General features: G+C 44.8%; 1 protein-coding gene across 1 annotated transcript in view; it reads right to left on the bottom strand.

Annotated features, from left to right (window-relative positions):
* Window positions 1–16,676, bottom strand: part of ATG2B (autophagy related 2B) — a 1,039,004-nt gene that overhangs the window by 575,187 nt on the left and 447,141 nt on the right. The window contains exons 21-24 of the mRNA XM_085626438.1: window positions 11,652–11,802; window positions 8,651–8,853; window positions 3,093–3,173; window positions 2,817–2,923 (exon numbers count right to left, since the gene is read on the bottom strand). Of these exons, the coding sequence (XP_085482564.1) occupies window positions 2,817–2,923; window positions 3,093–3,173; window positions 8,651–8,853; window positions 11,652–11,802 (542 nt within the window). The remainder of the gene's footprint in view (window positions 1–2,816; window positions 2,924–3,092; window positions 3,174–8,650; window positions 8,854–11,651; window positions 11,803–16,676) is intronic.

Raw genomic sequence — 16,676 nt, 5'->3', positions numbered from 1 at the left:
GCGATTGGTGGCCCTGAAGTGTCAGACTAGGAGGGTCTGGAGGCTGCTGCAGAGGGGACGGTGGTGGACTGGCCTGCTCGCTGGCCCCCAGACCCACGACGGTGGGTCCCACGTCACCTGCCGTGCAGGGGCTGAACAGCTTGCGCCGGCCTGTGTATTTGGGCGGAACGAGGCGGGGCACCCCTTCCGTAGCCACGAAAGGGGCAAAAAGCAGACTGCGCAGGGCGGGTGGAGAGGCCCAGGGACTTGGCCGTAGCCCGAAAGTCCTTGGAGTGCTCTAGCATGTTGCTTTGTTGCCGAACAGGCGACGGCCATCAAAGGGCATGGTCATAAGGATAGCTTGGACATCCCCGGGAAAGCCAGTGTACCTCAGCCAGGTGTAGCGGCGAAGGGCTACCGACGTTGAAATCGTCCTTCCTAGCGAGTCAGCGGTGTTCAGCCCACATCGGATGGTAAACTTGGCAGGGTCTCTATCCTCGGCGACTGCACTGGAGAGCACAGCCCGGGTCTCCTCTGAGCACTGGGGTAGCAACTGCACTACTGTATCCCACACAGAGTGGGCGTAACGGCCCAACAGACATGCAGTGTTTACCGATCGCAGTCCCAAGCTGGAGGAAGAAAACATTTTCTTCCCAAGGTGGTCCAGTTTTTTGGATTCCCTATCAGGTGGTGCGTTAGGGAATGTGCCTTTGGACGTAGAGGCTTGGACCACCAAACTCTAAGGAGTGGGGTGTTGGGAGAGGAAAGTGGGGTTGCCCGGGCCGGGCGGTGGCGTCGGGCAATCATCCTATCCACAGGACCCCTTGTGTTGGACCTGGACCAGGTGCCCAAAAGGATGTCAGTTAGGGTTTCATTAAACGGCAGCAGGGGCTCCGAAGAGCTCGCTGCCAGTTGAAGCACCTCTGTCAGGAGGTTAGTCCTGACTGCCACCGTAGGTAGCTCAAGGTTGAGAGCCTCAGCCGCCCTACGCAACACCACTACGTAAGACGCTCCCTCTTTCATAGCCACAGTAGGAGGAGACAACATGCCAAGGTCTGGTGAGGTATCCAGACCACTGGCTTCCCCCAGTTCCTCTTTCCAGTCCGGTTCGTATCCCAATTGATCAGTCAAAGGGTCTCCAGACCCCTCACAGCCCTCCTCACCCTCCTCTGGTTGCCAATCTGGCCTGAAAGAACCAGGGTAGAACAGGGGCACAAAAGTACCCGTCGGCGCCGGATCCAGAGTCTGTCGACGTCGGTCCAGCTCCGTGTCTACGTCGAGGTGGAGGCTGGGGTCGATGCCGGCTGGGGACACAACTGGTTACGGCTGTGGACAGGGGTCCGGAGGAATCGGCACAAGTGGAGGTGTCATAAGGTCGACCGGAGCCAATCCGGATCCAGGCCTGGATCCAAGGGGACCATGGGCGCCAGAGCCGAAGCTGCCGTAATCGAAGTCCCAGGGCCCCAGCAGAGTTCGCGGGGCACAAAGACGCGCCGGCGGAGTCGGGTTGCCCAAAGATGGCATGCATCGCCTTGTAGAAACTCCGAAGCTGGGCAGTGGTCGCTCCTGGTCCCGAAAAGGGAGGGAAACTCAGAGTCGACCCTTCATGCTCAGCATGCGGAGGCGCGGGAGGGGCACTACCCACATCCCTCATCGCGTCGGCCGACGGACGGGGAGACGCTGAAGAACGACGATGCTTTTTTGACTTTTTCTTGTGCTTCCACTTACCTGAGAAGTGTGAAGACTTCGAAGAGGACTGGTGGTGGTGGTGAAGGAGGTGGTGGCTCCGCGACCATTGCGTGACCGGGACCTTGAACGGCACGGAGCTGACTACCCGGCCTCGAGAAGCTTTCACCACCACCACACATTACATCCCCAGATTGTCACATAAATCCTCTCACTTTGAAGTCAGAGAAAGAAAAGTGAACACCAAGCTCCCTCAGAAGACAGAGCATGACATTTGAACTCTATCTTTGAGTGTACAGCAAAAGTGTCAAGATAAGAACAAAATGTAAAGGCCTGGTTACAGAAAGTGAGAACTTGTGGAAGAATACAGTAAACAGGTTATGCTCCACGGGATGGACAAAACATGCTGGGCAGCCTAAAACATAATGCCAGAAAATAGAAAGCAAGCAAATGTGAATTACAAACCACAAACACAATGGTAAGCAATGAGCAGAATGCTTTCCCAGGGAAGCTTTCAAAATGTCCTCTAGAAGAAGCTGTGCTGTCTGGTAGACTTTGACCTAAAAATGAAGTTACTAATTCATACAATAAATTCTAATTGTTTGCTAGAAAAATGTAACTTATTGGAGATACAGACAATGCATTCACTATTAGTGAAACTAAACATGCAGAAACGTAGGCCAAAGGACTGCACACAATGTTCAAAAGAAAAAAAAAGGCACCTTGAGATTTCCGAAAGGCTCTTGTGGGGAGTACAGAGCATTCTAAACCAAACACATCAATCTACCCCTGGCGAGCAAATGTATGTGTTCTGGCAACATCCTTCAGCATATTCAACATTCTGTAATGGACCAAAAGTAATTCTCACAGAAATTCAGAGCAATTTTGAAAATAGGTTAGTTTTGTAGATGGCCATCCAGACCACTGAAGCATTACCCCCCCCCCCCCACCCCCCAAAACAATTTCAGAACCTATTGTGATCGATAAGTTACAACAGGTGATGATATTGCTACCTTGAGGCTGAACAGCTGCATGGAAATGATAAAGGACATTTCTGTGGCCAAGAATTTTTTTAAAATTGCATTTCTCATAACACAAAGACATAGCTCATAATTACTGAAACATTATAATGTCTGGATACGCTTATTTACCGGTAGTCAAGAGCACAACTCCATAGGTGGATGTGAAAGGTAGTGATGGAGGTTGGAGGGTTGTAACCCAAAACAGGCTCATCAGAAATGTTTAAAAAGGATAAAATCTAGAAATGTAAAAAGATGCAAGATGTGAAAACTTTAAAACAATAGGATTGACATTTTTTTAAATCAAGAAAAGTAAGCAATAAATATCTGTTGGTAGAAACGTTTAAGGTTACAAGAATTAACAAAGAGGTTCCCACAATTGTGATAAACGTAAAACAAAAACTAGACCTGTTCATGCCAACTTAGATCTGATGGTAATACTCTGTGTTGCAGAGTTGCTCCTCTGAGTCCCACAGCAACGAGAAATTCCTGGGGATAAAAATACACAGTTTACAAACTTAAATGTTTTTATGTAGCTGTCCTTCAAAGATTTTTGATGTTATGCTATCTAAGTGCTAACAGAGCCAAACAAACATGAGACTCTTTGGAACAACACTCTTAGGATTCTAAATGTGTACATCTAATACAAGGAAATCACTGCTTTATACTGTAGCAATTAGGAGGTACAATGAAAAATCCCTTAATTATGAAACCAGTGTATCACCAAGTGATCTTCATTAGATTAATAAACTGTGTGCATCTGGCGGTCTGTGGATTTGAACACTTTTTAATTTTGGAGAAATAAATCTCTCCAACTAAGGCTTGTAAAGGCAATTTTTTTTTAATCTTCTAGTAAAACGGTACAAATAAAAAAAAATACTTTAAAAGCAAATGGAGTAGCATTAACTACCAAACAATATTTCTTTTCTCCATTTTAAAAGAACAAATACCATACAGAAAAGAAACTATTTCCCAAATCCATACATTTATACATAAATGAAACATCGAACTGTCACTTCACTGCAGCCAAGCAGCTCCACATTTTCAGGATGCAGCACAATGGCAGCAGTTCGTTTTGACAGCCTAGTGAAGGAAGCAGGATGACGCACAAAGCCTGCTGTAATTCTGAAGGCTACATTGTATGGAAGGTGGGTTTGGTTCTGAATTTAATTAAGATACTAGTCATGAAGAACTGGTGTTGCAGGTAAGTAATATCCTTCATCTGGGATTTTAGTTTATATTGACAAATATTACAAAAGAATAGGACATAACTTCATCCCTTAACAAAGGAGGAGAGAAAATCACTAGGAATGAAAGTAAGAAAATAAATTAGGAAGGCAGGGCTACTTGGACCATATATGCGTTAAGGACGACTTAAGTTTCTTGGAGAATCAGTTCTGGAGAGGAAAGATAGAACAACACATGTACAGCTACTTAAAGGACCCATTTGACTGCTATTCAACAATTTACACTCTTTAGGCAATGTATCGAGGCTTTGGGTTTCCACACTTGCATAATTCAAAGGTGTTCTGCCTTATACATTAATCTTTTGACCTCGTAGTAATTCATGGCAAAAACTAAATGTAGTCCTATGAGCCACCGCCGGTCAGGTACACAACACCTGCAGACAGCTTTATAGATTATCAATATCCCTTTGGGAATGTTTCGCAACTCGTTTAAACTAAGTGAAATGCGTCAAGAGGGGCAATTGTCTCAACAGAGAAGTAAATCACAGACATAACTAATATGAAATGCAACTGTTTGCAACGGTCATGCTATGCGCAGCTGCAAATGTGCGGGGTCTAGTGAGATTTCAGGTTAAAGCCTTTGGTGAACCACCCATCACGGTGTGCACGCATGGCCATACCATCCTATTCAATCTGCACCTGAAATGCAGCACTGCTGTCCATCACTGTACATGTAAACTCTTTACCACAAACCAAGGAAAAATAACAAATGGAACTATAAGCGATTCTTAGTGTGTCCCCAAAACCATTGTATACAGCCTTCAGATGTTCACATTTGCCACTGAACAACCCTACGGCTCCCACTCTCTGCGCACTGCTTTCAACAAACACACAGCTGCTAATGGGTGCAGGGTCTGCATTCCAATAATGTCCTGCCCACAGCACTTGTACATTTGACCCCTCACCGTGAACAGGTTCTGACCATGCACAATGACATTGAATTCAGGACTTAGCCTTTTACCATGTCCTTCAACATCTAAACTCAACAGTGTCCAACCTTCTGCTCTGATCAGTGACCATTGGACACATGGTGTGACACCCAGCTATTTTCTGCAGCCAGTCCTCAAACCACTGACTCCTCATACCCGACCCCAGTGCACAACTTTTGGCCAGTGATTATTGCTTTTGCTGAAGCATGGCCAAAGTGTTTCTTCACCAAACTCCATCGTTTACAACCAAATATATGTCTTTATTACGCATGCTATACATCGCATTCCATTACAATGCGGTCGTTACAACTACTACGTTGTTACATCGCAAACCATTACATCGCAAGTCGTTACAACGACTTGCTGTAGGGGGGCGCGCTAGACTTAGGAATAGTATAATTTACTATTCCTACTCCAGTTTGTGCAACAGCAGGAAAGGTGTTGGATTGTAAATCCAACACCTTCTGCTCCCTACCGCAAGTCATTGTAATGACTTGCGATGTAATGGTTTGCGATGTAACAACGCAGTCATTGTAACAACCGCGTTGTAATGGCATGCGATGTATCACATGCAATGTAAACGCAGTCTTCAGTACAACCTTCAGCCATGTGCAGCTGTCACTAGGTTCATGGCTCAGCCTTAGGTCACATCTGCTGCACAGTCCTAATGACCATCAACACAGCGTCACCAGTTAAAATTTGAAGTGGAATGTGAACCAAATGTTGAGGTTGCCGTAATCAGGCGGTACTGTCACTCGTGCTCAGTTGATGTTTTCAAACAATAAATTTAAACGTTTTCTAACTGGAATCTTCACTTATTATCCTTTGGGAAGATTCTGCATTGTCAGCTGAGCAGTCATTGAGGAAGATATCTTGTACTACGCTATGAAGGAGGAAGTAAAAAAAGGTTGCGCTGATGATCTACTTTTGATTCTGCAGTGCATTCATCTGTTTGAGTCATTTCACGGGTTAGGGGAGCATGTATGAATGTTCCTCTACACCCCATGATACAAAAGTGAAATCTAACCAAAAGAAAAACCCAGTAATGTGTTAGCATAGATTCCAATACTCCACCCCCAGAACATTGAATTGAGACCACCCCAAGAGAGGAGACATCCCAGAGAATACCATTGGTCAAAAGTAAAAAAAAAAAAAATTTAAATAAAATTGGGAATAAACCCAACTAAGGAGGGTACGCCGTCTTGGATTCAGCAGTGGCCTAACACCGATTGTAGACTCTCTGGGTGGCCATGTGAATCTTTATTGCATATAGTAGGTATGTGTCCCAAATTGCTTAAAATACGGCGCATATTTTAAAACCCCTATTTCTGAAGACTGGGGTCAGATCGGCTTCCCAGGCCCTTATTCTTTGTTCATCGGACGAGTCGATTCCGCTGCTATGTCCACTGATAACATTTTTTGTTGCTTCCGAAAAATGTTTGGTATCGACTGTTCAAGATGCACCATAATCAAATCCCATGGCTCCAAGAGAAATCTTGAATGCATTTTTTTGTGCTAGTTGCACCATACGACCTCTTGTGGAATTTAGTGTTTATGCTGCTATAGTAAACACTTAGAAATGTAAATAATGAAGTTATTTTGTTTGCAATGGAAATTATTGATGCACTTTTATAGCCTGTTTGCACAACGAAATTACTGTTTACTGAACATTTGTACTTTAATACGTAATGATCCGGCCCATGTCCGAATAGATTTTATAAATGATTTGTATAATGATTGATAAAGTTAATCAGTTTTATTGCATAAATATGAATATATTTATAAACTGTCAAGAATATTTTTGTCACTGTTTTAAAAAAGATACTCAAAAATAGTTTTATTGTTATGGTATGGCCTGTAACAACATGTGATAATGTTTTTTATATACTCTACAATTACTTAGATGTTGTAATTTCAATGATTTTTGTTAATTAAGCAACAAAGAGAATAAAAAACATACTCTAGCTGGTGCAAATCGGTTATGGTGGGGCTAGAGAGGAACAATGAGATGAAAGGACAAATAAATATCTTACCTCCAGGAAAGGAACGTCTCTAGAGAATTAACGCAAACCTTAAAATATTGAATAAAGATTAGTTGGCTGTGCGAGACAAAGAACAGACGTCTTCTCTACAGCTACATGCTATTCGTCTATGTATGACCTGGGATTTCCTCATCTGAGAGAAAGTGTGCCTGCCGCCAACATTATGGTGTAATACGCACAGTCCAATGCAGCGACCCTGCGTGTTAGTCTGATACATTTAAAAGGAGACTTATGCAATTGCACCTAGTACTTATTGTGTGTCCACTTATTGCGCCCCACCATTGCCACCCCAATGCTGCATACTTTAGAGGTGATTTGTTTTGTTAACTTCGATCAGTCATTGTGCAAACTCTCTACTTTTGTTTTGACCTTTGCTGGAGAAGACGTTTTGTCTCTATATCTTATTATATGATGCTGCTAGGAACATTTATAAACCTACTTTACTAAACTCTTTATTGTGCAGAATGTACGCAATAAATACAATTTTTTTTTTTTTTTAAATAAAATCGGAAAAAAATTGAATGAAGCAAAAAAAAGTAAATGCTTAACACAATAATGTCTTACAAAGAAGTAAAGAAGAAATGGCCTGAGGTAGTATTCTGCAATCTTCTCTCCACAGATTGCAAAACGAACTGGGGGTACAACTGCCCCTGTGCTCTATAGCAGCGAGTGTAGAGCACCATGGTAGTCTTAAAGCAACAATGTACCTTCCCTTTTTGTGAGGTTGCGGGCATTTTTTCTCCTTTAAACAAGATACTATAAAAACGGTTTGAGCACTACCATCATTTGAATTCTAGTATGTTTTTTTAATATATTTAGCTTTCATTTGATTAAAATATGAAAAATAAAATTTTCCTTTTGATAAATACTGTGGTTTTATTGTTGGAGAGATGCAAATTACTCTGTTAAAAAAAGTGTTTCAGGATCCCAAATATTCGTGGACATATTCTAATGTTTATAAACTTAAATTAAGAATCCATACTGGAGAAAACTGCATTTTTCAACCCATGAAAATGTTGTAGTGACGGTAATGAGCTTACAAAAAATACATTATCAAATACATGTTTAATAATTATTAAATGTATACACATTTTCTGTCGTGAGCATTGCTGCAATTTTTGGTCTGTTCCTGTAAGAAAGGGGCTAGTGAATGTTCATGCAGAAATATTGCATTGGGGTACTGCAATTATGGGGTGTTCGTGCACCATTTTAAACCACTGATACTCAATTTGGAAAGATGGGAACACATTTCCAAGTATCTCAGCCCCACAAATCAGATCACCACTTGTTTCACTGTAACATAATCTGTGCTCCCTGGGCTTACAGTGGAGTGGAAGTCCATTTTAAATTCCAATTACCTCTACACAATGTGTAACTGGGCAAAGGGCTGAGCTAACCCCACAGAAACTGAATACCTTTGAGCCTTAACCATGAATTTGAGATTTTAAAAAAAGTAGTCAATCCACAGCCAGCATATTAAGAACATGTGCATTGCGATGCTTAAAACACTACAGATATATTTCTTAGAGTACAATAAAACCACAGGCTGCACATGAAACACACAAATACTGCAATTCCAGACAAGCCGGTTATTGTTGCCATTGGTTTCAATAGTTATACATAACTTCATAGTATGAAATAGATTTACTTGATGTGGTGTATTTTACTATTTCCATACAGGCTGCAGTTTGCCACTGACTTCTAGCAGTGAATGCAATTTAAGAAAATGAACACACAGAAATTCACACCTTTGTATTGTTTTCAGCTTTATCTGACTGAATTTTCACTGCAGCAGAGAGCATGCTTAAGGTTTCCACTGCAACACCATTGGATGGAATCCGGTTACTGACGCCATCTTCTTCAGAGGAATAAATTGTTGGTTCTAACCAATGTGGACGTGCCATTGTGGGCAGCTGAACATTATTCAGTAGAACAACCCCATCCACCATACCTGCACAGACATGGAAAACATTTTACAAGAAAAGTTATTTAGATTACAAAAAGATTCCATTGACTACAATGGTTCATTCACAATTAACTGTAAATGACAGAAAATAAATGCAGAATTCCTATAAATGTGATTTAAGCAGATATGTAAGCAATTGGAAACAAACATGTTTGGGGGAACTAATGATTAGAGGGTTAAAGGCAACACACAAATAATGCTATCTGGATTTGGATGACTGAAAATAGGGCCACAACACAAGTCATGCAGTAGTTGTAGTGCTTTACTTCTAGACTACCAAAACCAGGGGTATCAATTTCAGAGGCAAAAATGGTAGGCACTGCTCACAACTGATTTGCTGAGCATCTTCTTGGGTGTGTGTGCATATTCTTAATGTTGGGCTCTTCAAGTCATTGCATAAGGACAGTGATGGAGGGAACTGCATCGAAGGACAACCCCTGCATGCAGGCGTAGATCCTACTGTTTGAGGTGTGGTGGTGGGGTGAGGAGTCTTCTTACAAACACAGGATGGGCCCCTCTTAAAACCCAGGGGCAGGACAGGTCAGCTCTAGGTTGATCCTGAACCACCAGAAGACATACACACCATAAACCCCATCCCTGCAGCTATTTTTTTATTTTATTTCTGGCAGCTAATATTTTATTTAGCCATCTTTTTGCTAAAGTGGTAGTGAAATAAATGAATACTACACAGGTAACAAGTAAACATTTAGGAATTCTAGATCAAAATCTTGACAGAAGGCCTGCTCTTCAGAAGTTTGTGAACATCAAGCAGCAAAGGATGTGAGTACCACAGAAAGGAGTCTTCAAAGTGCAGAGAATTCCTCCCCTCCCTCAACACTTAATTTCTCAAACTGACAATGCAGTGGTGACCACTGCAGACTGAAGGGAGCCAAACAGAATCAGAATCTAAGGGACTTCTTAATAAAGAAGTAATTGAGTGATGCAGGTCAGGTCATCACTAGGCTTATCAATCTGTAAGAGAAAGAGCTATAACTGGATCCCACATCTTTAGGGGGAAAGACCAAACTCCTTCATGCCATGTCAGTGAGTAGAGGCATTCTTCAGGAATTTGGAACTCGTATAACCAAACACTGTGCCCCATAAAGTGGGTCCCTCACACAAGCTCATTTTGTCACAATGTCCAGTGTTTTGCACTCTTTGGATGAAATATAAGGTTAAACCTTAGGAGCCTGCATGGGAAGGCTGAGCTCCACTGCCCAGTTGGCCGATAAACACCATGGTGATATAGGGCCATATGTATCAAGCCTTTTTCTCGTTTGCAAACGGGCAGATTCTCAGAATCTGCTTGTTTGCGAATCGGAAAAAGCCTTTTGGGATGTATCATCCCAAAAGCCCATCGCAAAATAGAGAATCGCAAAATTTGCGATTCTCTATTTTGCGAATGCAATTAAGGAATTGCAAATTGCGATTCCTTAAATGCAATTCTGGAAGCACCAGAAATTTGCTATTTGGCCTTAAGGAATTGCAAATTACCACCAACTTCAAGTTGGTGGTAATTTGCGATTTTCTTTAAAAAAGCACTTTTTTGATTTTTTTTTTAAAAGTGCCATATGTCGCACATACATTCCCTTAGGGCATGTATGTGCGCAAAATGTGCAAACAAGCATATTTCAGGGGTGCAACTGGGTGTCCTTTTGGCACCCTTGCAACCTTGAAATTGCATTCTCTATTTGCGATTCTCTAATCGGTAATCGCAAATTGAGAATGTCTTCCCATTCATTCCTATGGACCTCCTAGCCCATAGGAATGAATGGGAAGGTATTCCTTATTTGCGAATATCAATTTGCGATTCGCAAATAAAGAATATGTAGGATTCGTAAAATTTTTTGCAAATCCTACATACATTGCATTTTGCGATTCTCTAATTGCGATTAGCTAAAAATCGCAATTTGAGAATCGCAAAACTCTTTTTTGATACATATGGCCCCATAGTCCTCCAAATGAGAGGGCTATTTGAGCGAGAGAAAATGAACTACCCTTGTTGGTGCTGATGTCTAGCTATCACACCAATTGCACATATTCTTCCTACTTTTCAAATGGTGTTTATTTAACTCTTAAGCAAGCACGATGGTTGTTATGTGCTACCTGTGTGCATATATAACAAATTTGTCAAGAGTTGGTTCCTGGGACATTCAATTCAAGTGAATACATTAGTTAAATGATTAGATATTCAAATAAATAATGGAGTTACAGGTTTAGCCTACAAGGCAACACTCACCTTGCCACCCAGGCTCAGGTGACCTGTGGCTACTTGTTGTACACATTAGTGGCATTCATGTTTCTTAGTGATCACCACTAGGCAAGAGAGTGAACAAAAGCGCCATATGGAAATATTTGTGAAACAAGATAATTTGAGTGGTAGGTGCACCCTACTTTTTATTGTGGGACTGCAGTAATGCAGCTTGTGCCATGGATGCATTTAACAATATTAATAATAAAAAAAGAGGCAGTGAGCCGACAGCCAGTGTATATTTCTACAGGTGGGGCTGAGGTCATTTCATGCTTTCTACCAGTGGATAATCTGACGGAGCCATTGCAAGCAGCCTTGAGATATTAGAGTACGCAGCAGAGGATCTGATAATGAATTAAATAACCAGACAGTAGATGTAGATTCATTATATTCTAGTTTGGCAGAGCTGGTACCATCCAAAACATCACAGTTCCTACACAATGGAAACAGAGAGGGCTTAAAGTAAACGCTGGCATATTTAAAAATATTTAGACTGAAAACAAGAACTCAAAAAAATGCGATAAATGTTTACCTTGGTGGTACAAACTGAGGCTGGTGGCATGAAGACAAATGTAGTGCTTGTCTACAAAGCCATCATATTTGGCAACACTGAATAATGAGCCACCGTTAAATTCCAACCAGAATTCACCATGCTTGCCTTCCAATACACTTCCATCATCCAGCTGAAGATAAAAAGATGAGGGTTATTGGGTTATTCCATGTTTACATCGAGGCTCAGTATAGTGATTGACTGCTGCTTTCACGGCAAAAATAAACAGTGAAAATGTGCTTACCTTAGATAAAAATGTTATGAAAGACATTTACCTTCCCTTAGATTATTCATAGAGATTAGTTGTTTGACTGAATCCAGAAAACTTTCAATACTATAAGATGGGCTGCAGTCAGCACAGGAGCAAACTCCCTCCTCTAAGCAGTGTAGGTAACATTGTCAGATATGACTCAACAACTCCATAAAGATGCCACTCGCCCAGGTAATCAGCGTGCACAATTTCCATGCACTCAAGTAGTAATATAAGAGAATCAGACAGAATAGAATCTTGAGGAGTAAAAGGTTTTACATTAGGACCACAAAATGCTCAGATGATGTAAGTAGGAGGGAAAATAAGTCTCCTACATAGAGATATAATAACCAACATAAAAAGAAACACTTCTGATGGTTAATAGTTATTCCTATCACAGATAACCAGCCACAGATTCTTTATGTCAAAAAATCACAATAGGGAGCATCCAAATGGAGGACTGTCAACAATCCTTACCATTTAACGTTCTGAAACAATGTATGTTCAAACCAAGCTCCTTGCAGCGAATCAGAGTACATGCAGAAATGCTAAAAGAAAGTGTGCACAGGTGACCACCTGTAACTTCCCAACAAGTGTCCAGTATGCACACCCTCATAGGAGAGCCAAAGTGGCAGACCTTCCTCTAGAATAGTGGGCATAGATGAGCCTTTGCTGTCCACCGTGCCACAAATTTGTTCCATCTACAGGTGCATACTGTTTTAGTGGAGGGACGCCTGGTTGTCAAGATAAAATCACAGACTTCAGACCGGAAAGTCGGAAGATGTCAACTGCCACCACTCAATCTCCATGCAAGGAGGAGGAGACTGGACAGGTTCGGGTAAAGAACAGTCCCCAGCTGCTGCGACAGACCAGAGCTACAACAATGACTTGAGCCTGGTCGCGCTTGATCTTCTTGAGCACTCTGGGCAGAAGTGGTACAGGCGGAAAGGTGTAGAGAAGGCAAAGTTCCACTCGCGATGAAAAGCGTCGCCGAGCAAGCGCCGCCTTGGAAACTCCAATGCGCAAAACTGCTGACATTAGGGGTTCTCTTCAGAGGCGAACAGATTAAACCAAGGCTCTCCCCACCGTTGAGAGACCTTGTGCCACCTCTGGATGGAAACGCCATTCATGATCGACTAGGCACCCATGGCTGAGTTTGTCCTGATGTTCCAGCCATATCCAGAGGTGAAGACCCTTTTGAGAAAGAGTCCAGGACCCCGCCCCGCCCTGTTCGTTGCTGTACCACATGGCTGTGATGCTGTCGGTAAACACCTGCACCACTTTCTCCCTGAGAGACGGAAGAAATGCTTTCAGTGCCAGCTCCAAAGGGTTGATATGGAGGCCAGACGCCCCTGGCCTCTGACTATCCCAGGTGGCCACCTCATACCAGAAGTGACGCATCTCTCACCACCGTTTGATCTGGTTGGGGAAGGGAGAGGGATATGCCGCTGACCCAATCTTGGTCCATTAACCAACACTGCAGTTGGAGCGCAGTTCAATCTGAGATATGGACGTAGTCGAAAAGATTCCCCTGATGCCGTACTCACTGGAATTTCAGGTCCCACTGCAGAGCCTGCATATGCCATCTGGCATGATCCACCAGCAGGATGCAGGAGGCCATGAGGCCCAGGAGCCTCAGAGTCATTCTCACTGAAATCCAGGATAGAGGCTGAAACAACGGTACATACAGCGCCTTGAGACCCTCACGGGTGAGTAGCACGCTTTATAAACCCCTGATTGATTGATTGATTGATTGATTATATCATAGCCTGAATATCCCGGACTCACTCCTCAGGATGATAGGCCCGAAACTGTACTGTGTCCAGAACCACCCCGATGAAAGGGAGCGTCTGAGAGGGAGTCAGGTGTGACTTCGGCATGTTGATAGTGAACCCCAGCAAATGCAGGAGGTCCGCTGTAGTCTGGAGGTGGGAGACTACAGCCTTGGGCGAGCCCGCCTTCAACAGCCAGTCGTCGAGATAGGGGAAGACTGGAACCCCTGATCTGCGCAGATGAGCGGCGACCACCGCCCATCACCTTTGTGAACACCCGAGGGGCACTGGTAAGGCCAAAGGGGAGCACGGTGAACTGAAAGTGCTCGTGGCCCACCATGAGCCGAAGGGAACGTCTGTGGGATGGCAGGATGAGGATATGAAAATACATGTCCTGCAAGTCCAATGCCACCAGCCAGTCTCCTGGATTGAATGCAGACACAACTTGGGCTAGGGTGAGCATTTTGAACTTCTCCTTCCAGAGGAACAATTGGAGGGCCCGAAGGTCTAAGATAGGACGCAGGTCTTTTTCCTTCTTGGGTACCAGAAAGTAGCAGGAATAACAACCAAGACCTACTTCTGGCACAGGGACCCTCTCTTTAGCTCCCTTGGCCAAGAGAGCCGATACTTCCTGGCAGAGAAGTGCCAAATGTTCCTCCGTCATGCGATCGTAAGAAGGTGGAATAGAGGGGTAGTCTCAAAGGGAAGAAAGTAGTCCTTTTGGACTATTTGCAGAACCCACCTGTCCGACATGATGGGTTGCCAGTGGAGGAGGTGATGGCAGATCCTGCCTCCAACTGGCCGTTGCTGGGCCTGACACGCCGGACTAGGAAGGTTTGGAGGTGGTGGCAGGGGTGGAAAGGGTGGACTGGCCCGCACGCTGGCTCCCTGACCCACGAGGATGCTGGGTCCCACATCCGCGGCCATGCAGAGGCTGGACAGTTTGCATGACTGTGGCTGGGCAGGATGTGGCTGGAAGTCCCTTTCGTAGCCACAAAAGGGTCAAAAGGCAGATTGAAGTGGACGTGAGGTAGCCGCGGGGCCCAAGGACCTGGCCGTAGTTCGAGAATCCTTGAAATCACTCAAGCGCTCAGTCTGCCTTGTCACCAAAAAGGCGAGTGCCATCAAAGGGCATGTCCATCAAGGAAGATTAAACACCCCCTGAGAAGCCAGAAGTCCTCAACCAAACGCAGCATCTAACAGCTACTGACGTGGCAATCGTTCTGCCCAGTGAGTCGGTGGTATCCAGTCCACACTGCATGGTGAATTTGGCTGCATCTCTCCCGTCTGCAACTGCTTGGGAGAGAATGGCCCGGGCATCCTCCAGGCACTGAGGTAGCACCTGCGCGGCCGTATCCCAGATCGTATGGGAGTATCGGCCCAAGAGGCATGTGGTATTCACCGACTGCAATGCCAAGCTGGAGGAAGAGAACATCTTCTTCCCAAGATGGTCCAGCTTCTTAGATTCCCTATCTGGGGGATCAAAAGAGAATGCGCCTTTTGATGAAGAGGTTTGGAATAGCAGGCTCTCGGGGGAGTGGTGTTGAGTTAGGAACGCTGGGTCTCCTGGAGCGGGACAGTGGCGGCGGGCAATTGTCCTTTTAGCAGGTGCCCCTGTGCTGGGTTTGGACCAAGTGCCCAGAAGGACGTCCGTGAGGGCTTCAATGAATGGCAAAAGGGGTTCAGAAGAGGAAGCCGCAGGCTGAAGCACCTCTGTCAGGAGGTTAGTCCTGACTGCCACCGTAGGGAGTTCGAGCCTGAGGACCTCGGCTGTCCTCCTCACCACCACAAAATAGGAAGCTCCCTCCTCCTTAGCCACAGTAGGGGGAGAAAGCAAGCCTGTGTCAGGGGAAGTGTCCAGACCACTGGCATCACCCAGGTCCATTCGCCAGTCCGGTTCCTCAAGCTGGTCAGTTGAAGGGTTTAGTGGCCCCTCCCAGTCTTCTTCTTCACCTTCTGGCCCAAAGGGAATGGCAGGAATGAACACAGGAACGAAAGTCCCTTACAGCATCGGAATCGACGTCGGTCTGGCTCTGCGTCCACTTTGGGAATAAGGATGGAGTCGGCCGTGACCGGGGGCACGGTTGACGTCGGGAGCGTCGTCGTAGGGATCGATATCGGGGAAGGTCCAGTAAGATCAACCAGGCCTGGATCCACAGGGACCCTCCGGAGCTAGAGACGCCGAAGTCCCAGAGCCCCCGACCGACTCTGCTGGCCCGAAGGCGTGCCAGCGGAGCCGGGCTGCCTACAAGGTACAAGGCCTTTTAGAACTGCTGGATCTGGGCAGCAGATGCTCCAGCTCCCGGAAAGGGAGGGAGGCGCAAAGCCATCTCAGAAGTAGGCTCCGGAGACAGAGCCTTCGAGTGACCACGCTCAGGATCCCGCGTTGCGTCAGCTGACTAACGGGGAGAAGTCAAGGAACGCCTGTGCTTCTCTGACTTTTTCTTGTGTTTCCCTGGCTTACCCAAAGATCTCCCCGATGAGTTCTCGTGCAAGGAGTGTGGGCACCGCAACCGTTCTTAAGACCTTCCCCTCAAACGAGAACAGGAGCTACACGGAGCCAAGCGCCGGGCCTCCAGCAGCTTGAAGCCGGTCCTTCGCTGAGACATCCTCAAAGCAACAGAAGTCTACGACTTGAAATGACGTCAACAAAAAGTAAAAAAAAAGTTATACAAAAATCTCTAGATCTGACGTCAGCGCGCATGGGCCGCGTCTACGTAAGTCTCGCGACGTCATCCCGGTGCCCACAATGCCAACGAACGACGCAGAGCAGACCAACGCCACCCAACGACACACAGGGATACTGCTGAAGAAAAAATCACCAGCTCCAGACTGACGCCTGGGGGAAGTTCTAAGTTAAGGAATCTACAACTTACAGTCAGATAAAAGCAACACTGCTGTCTTCCAACTTATTTCTCTACCTCCAAATAGCTATTTTTAGACCTTAAATCAAACAACTTAAGGACTACCCCCAAAAGGCATTAT

The sequence above is a fragment of the Triturus cristatus genome, chromosome 9, assembly GCF_964204655.1.
Source record: "Triturus cristatus chromosome 9, aTriCri1.1, whole genome shotgun sequence".
Classification (NCBI taxonomy): Eukaryota; Metazoa; Chordata; class Amphibia; order Caudata; family Salamandridae; genus Triturus; species Triturus cristatus.
The sequence above is the reverse complement of the archived record's forward strand: the minus strand, read 5'-3'. Positions and strand labels throughout refer to the sequence as shown.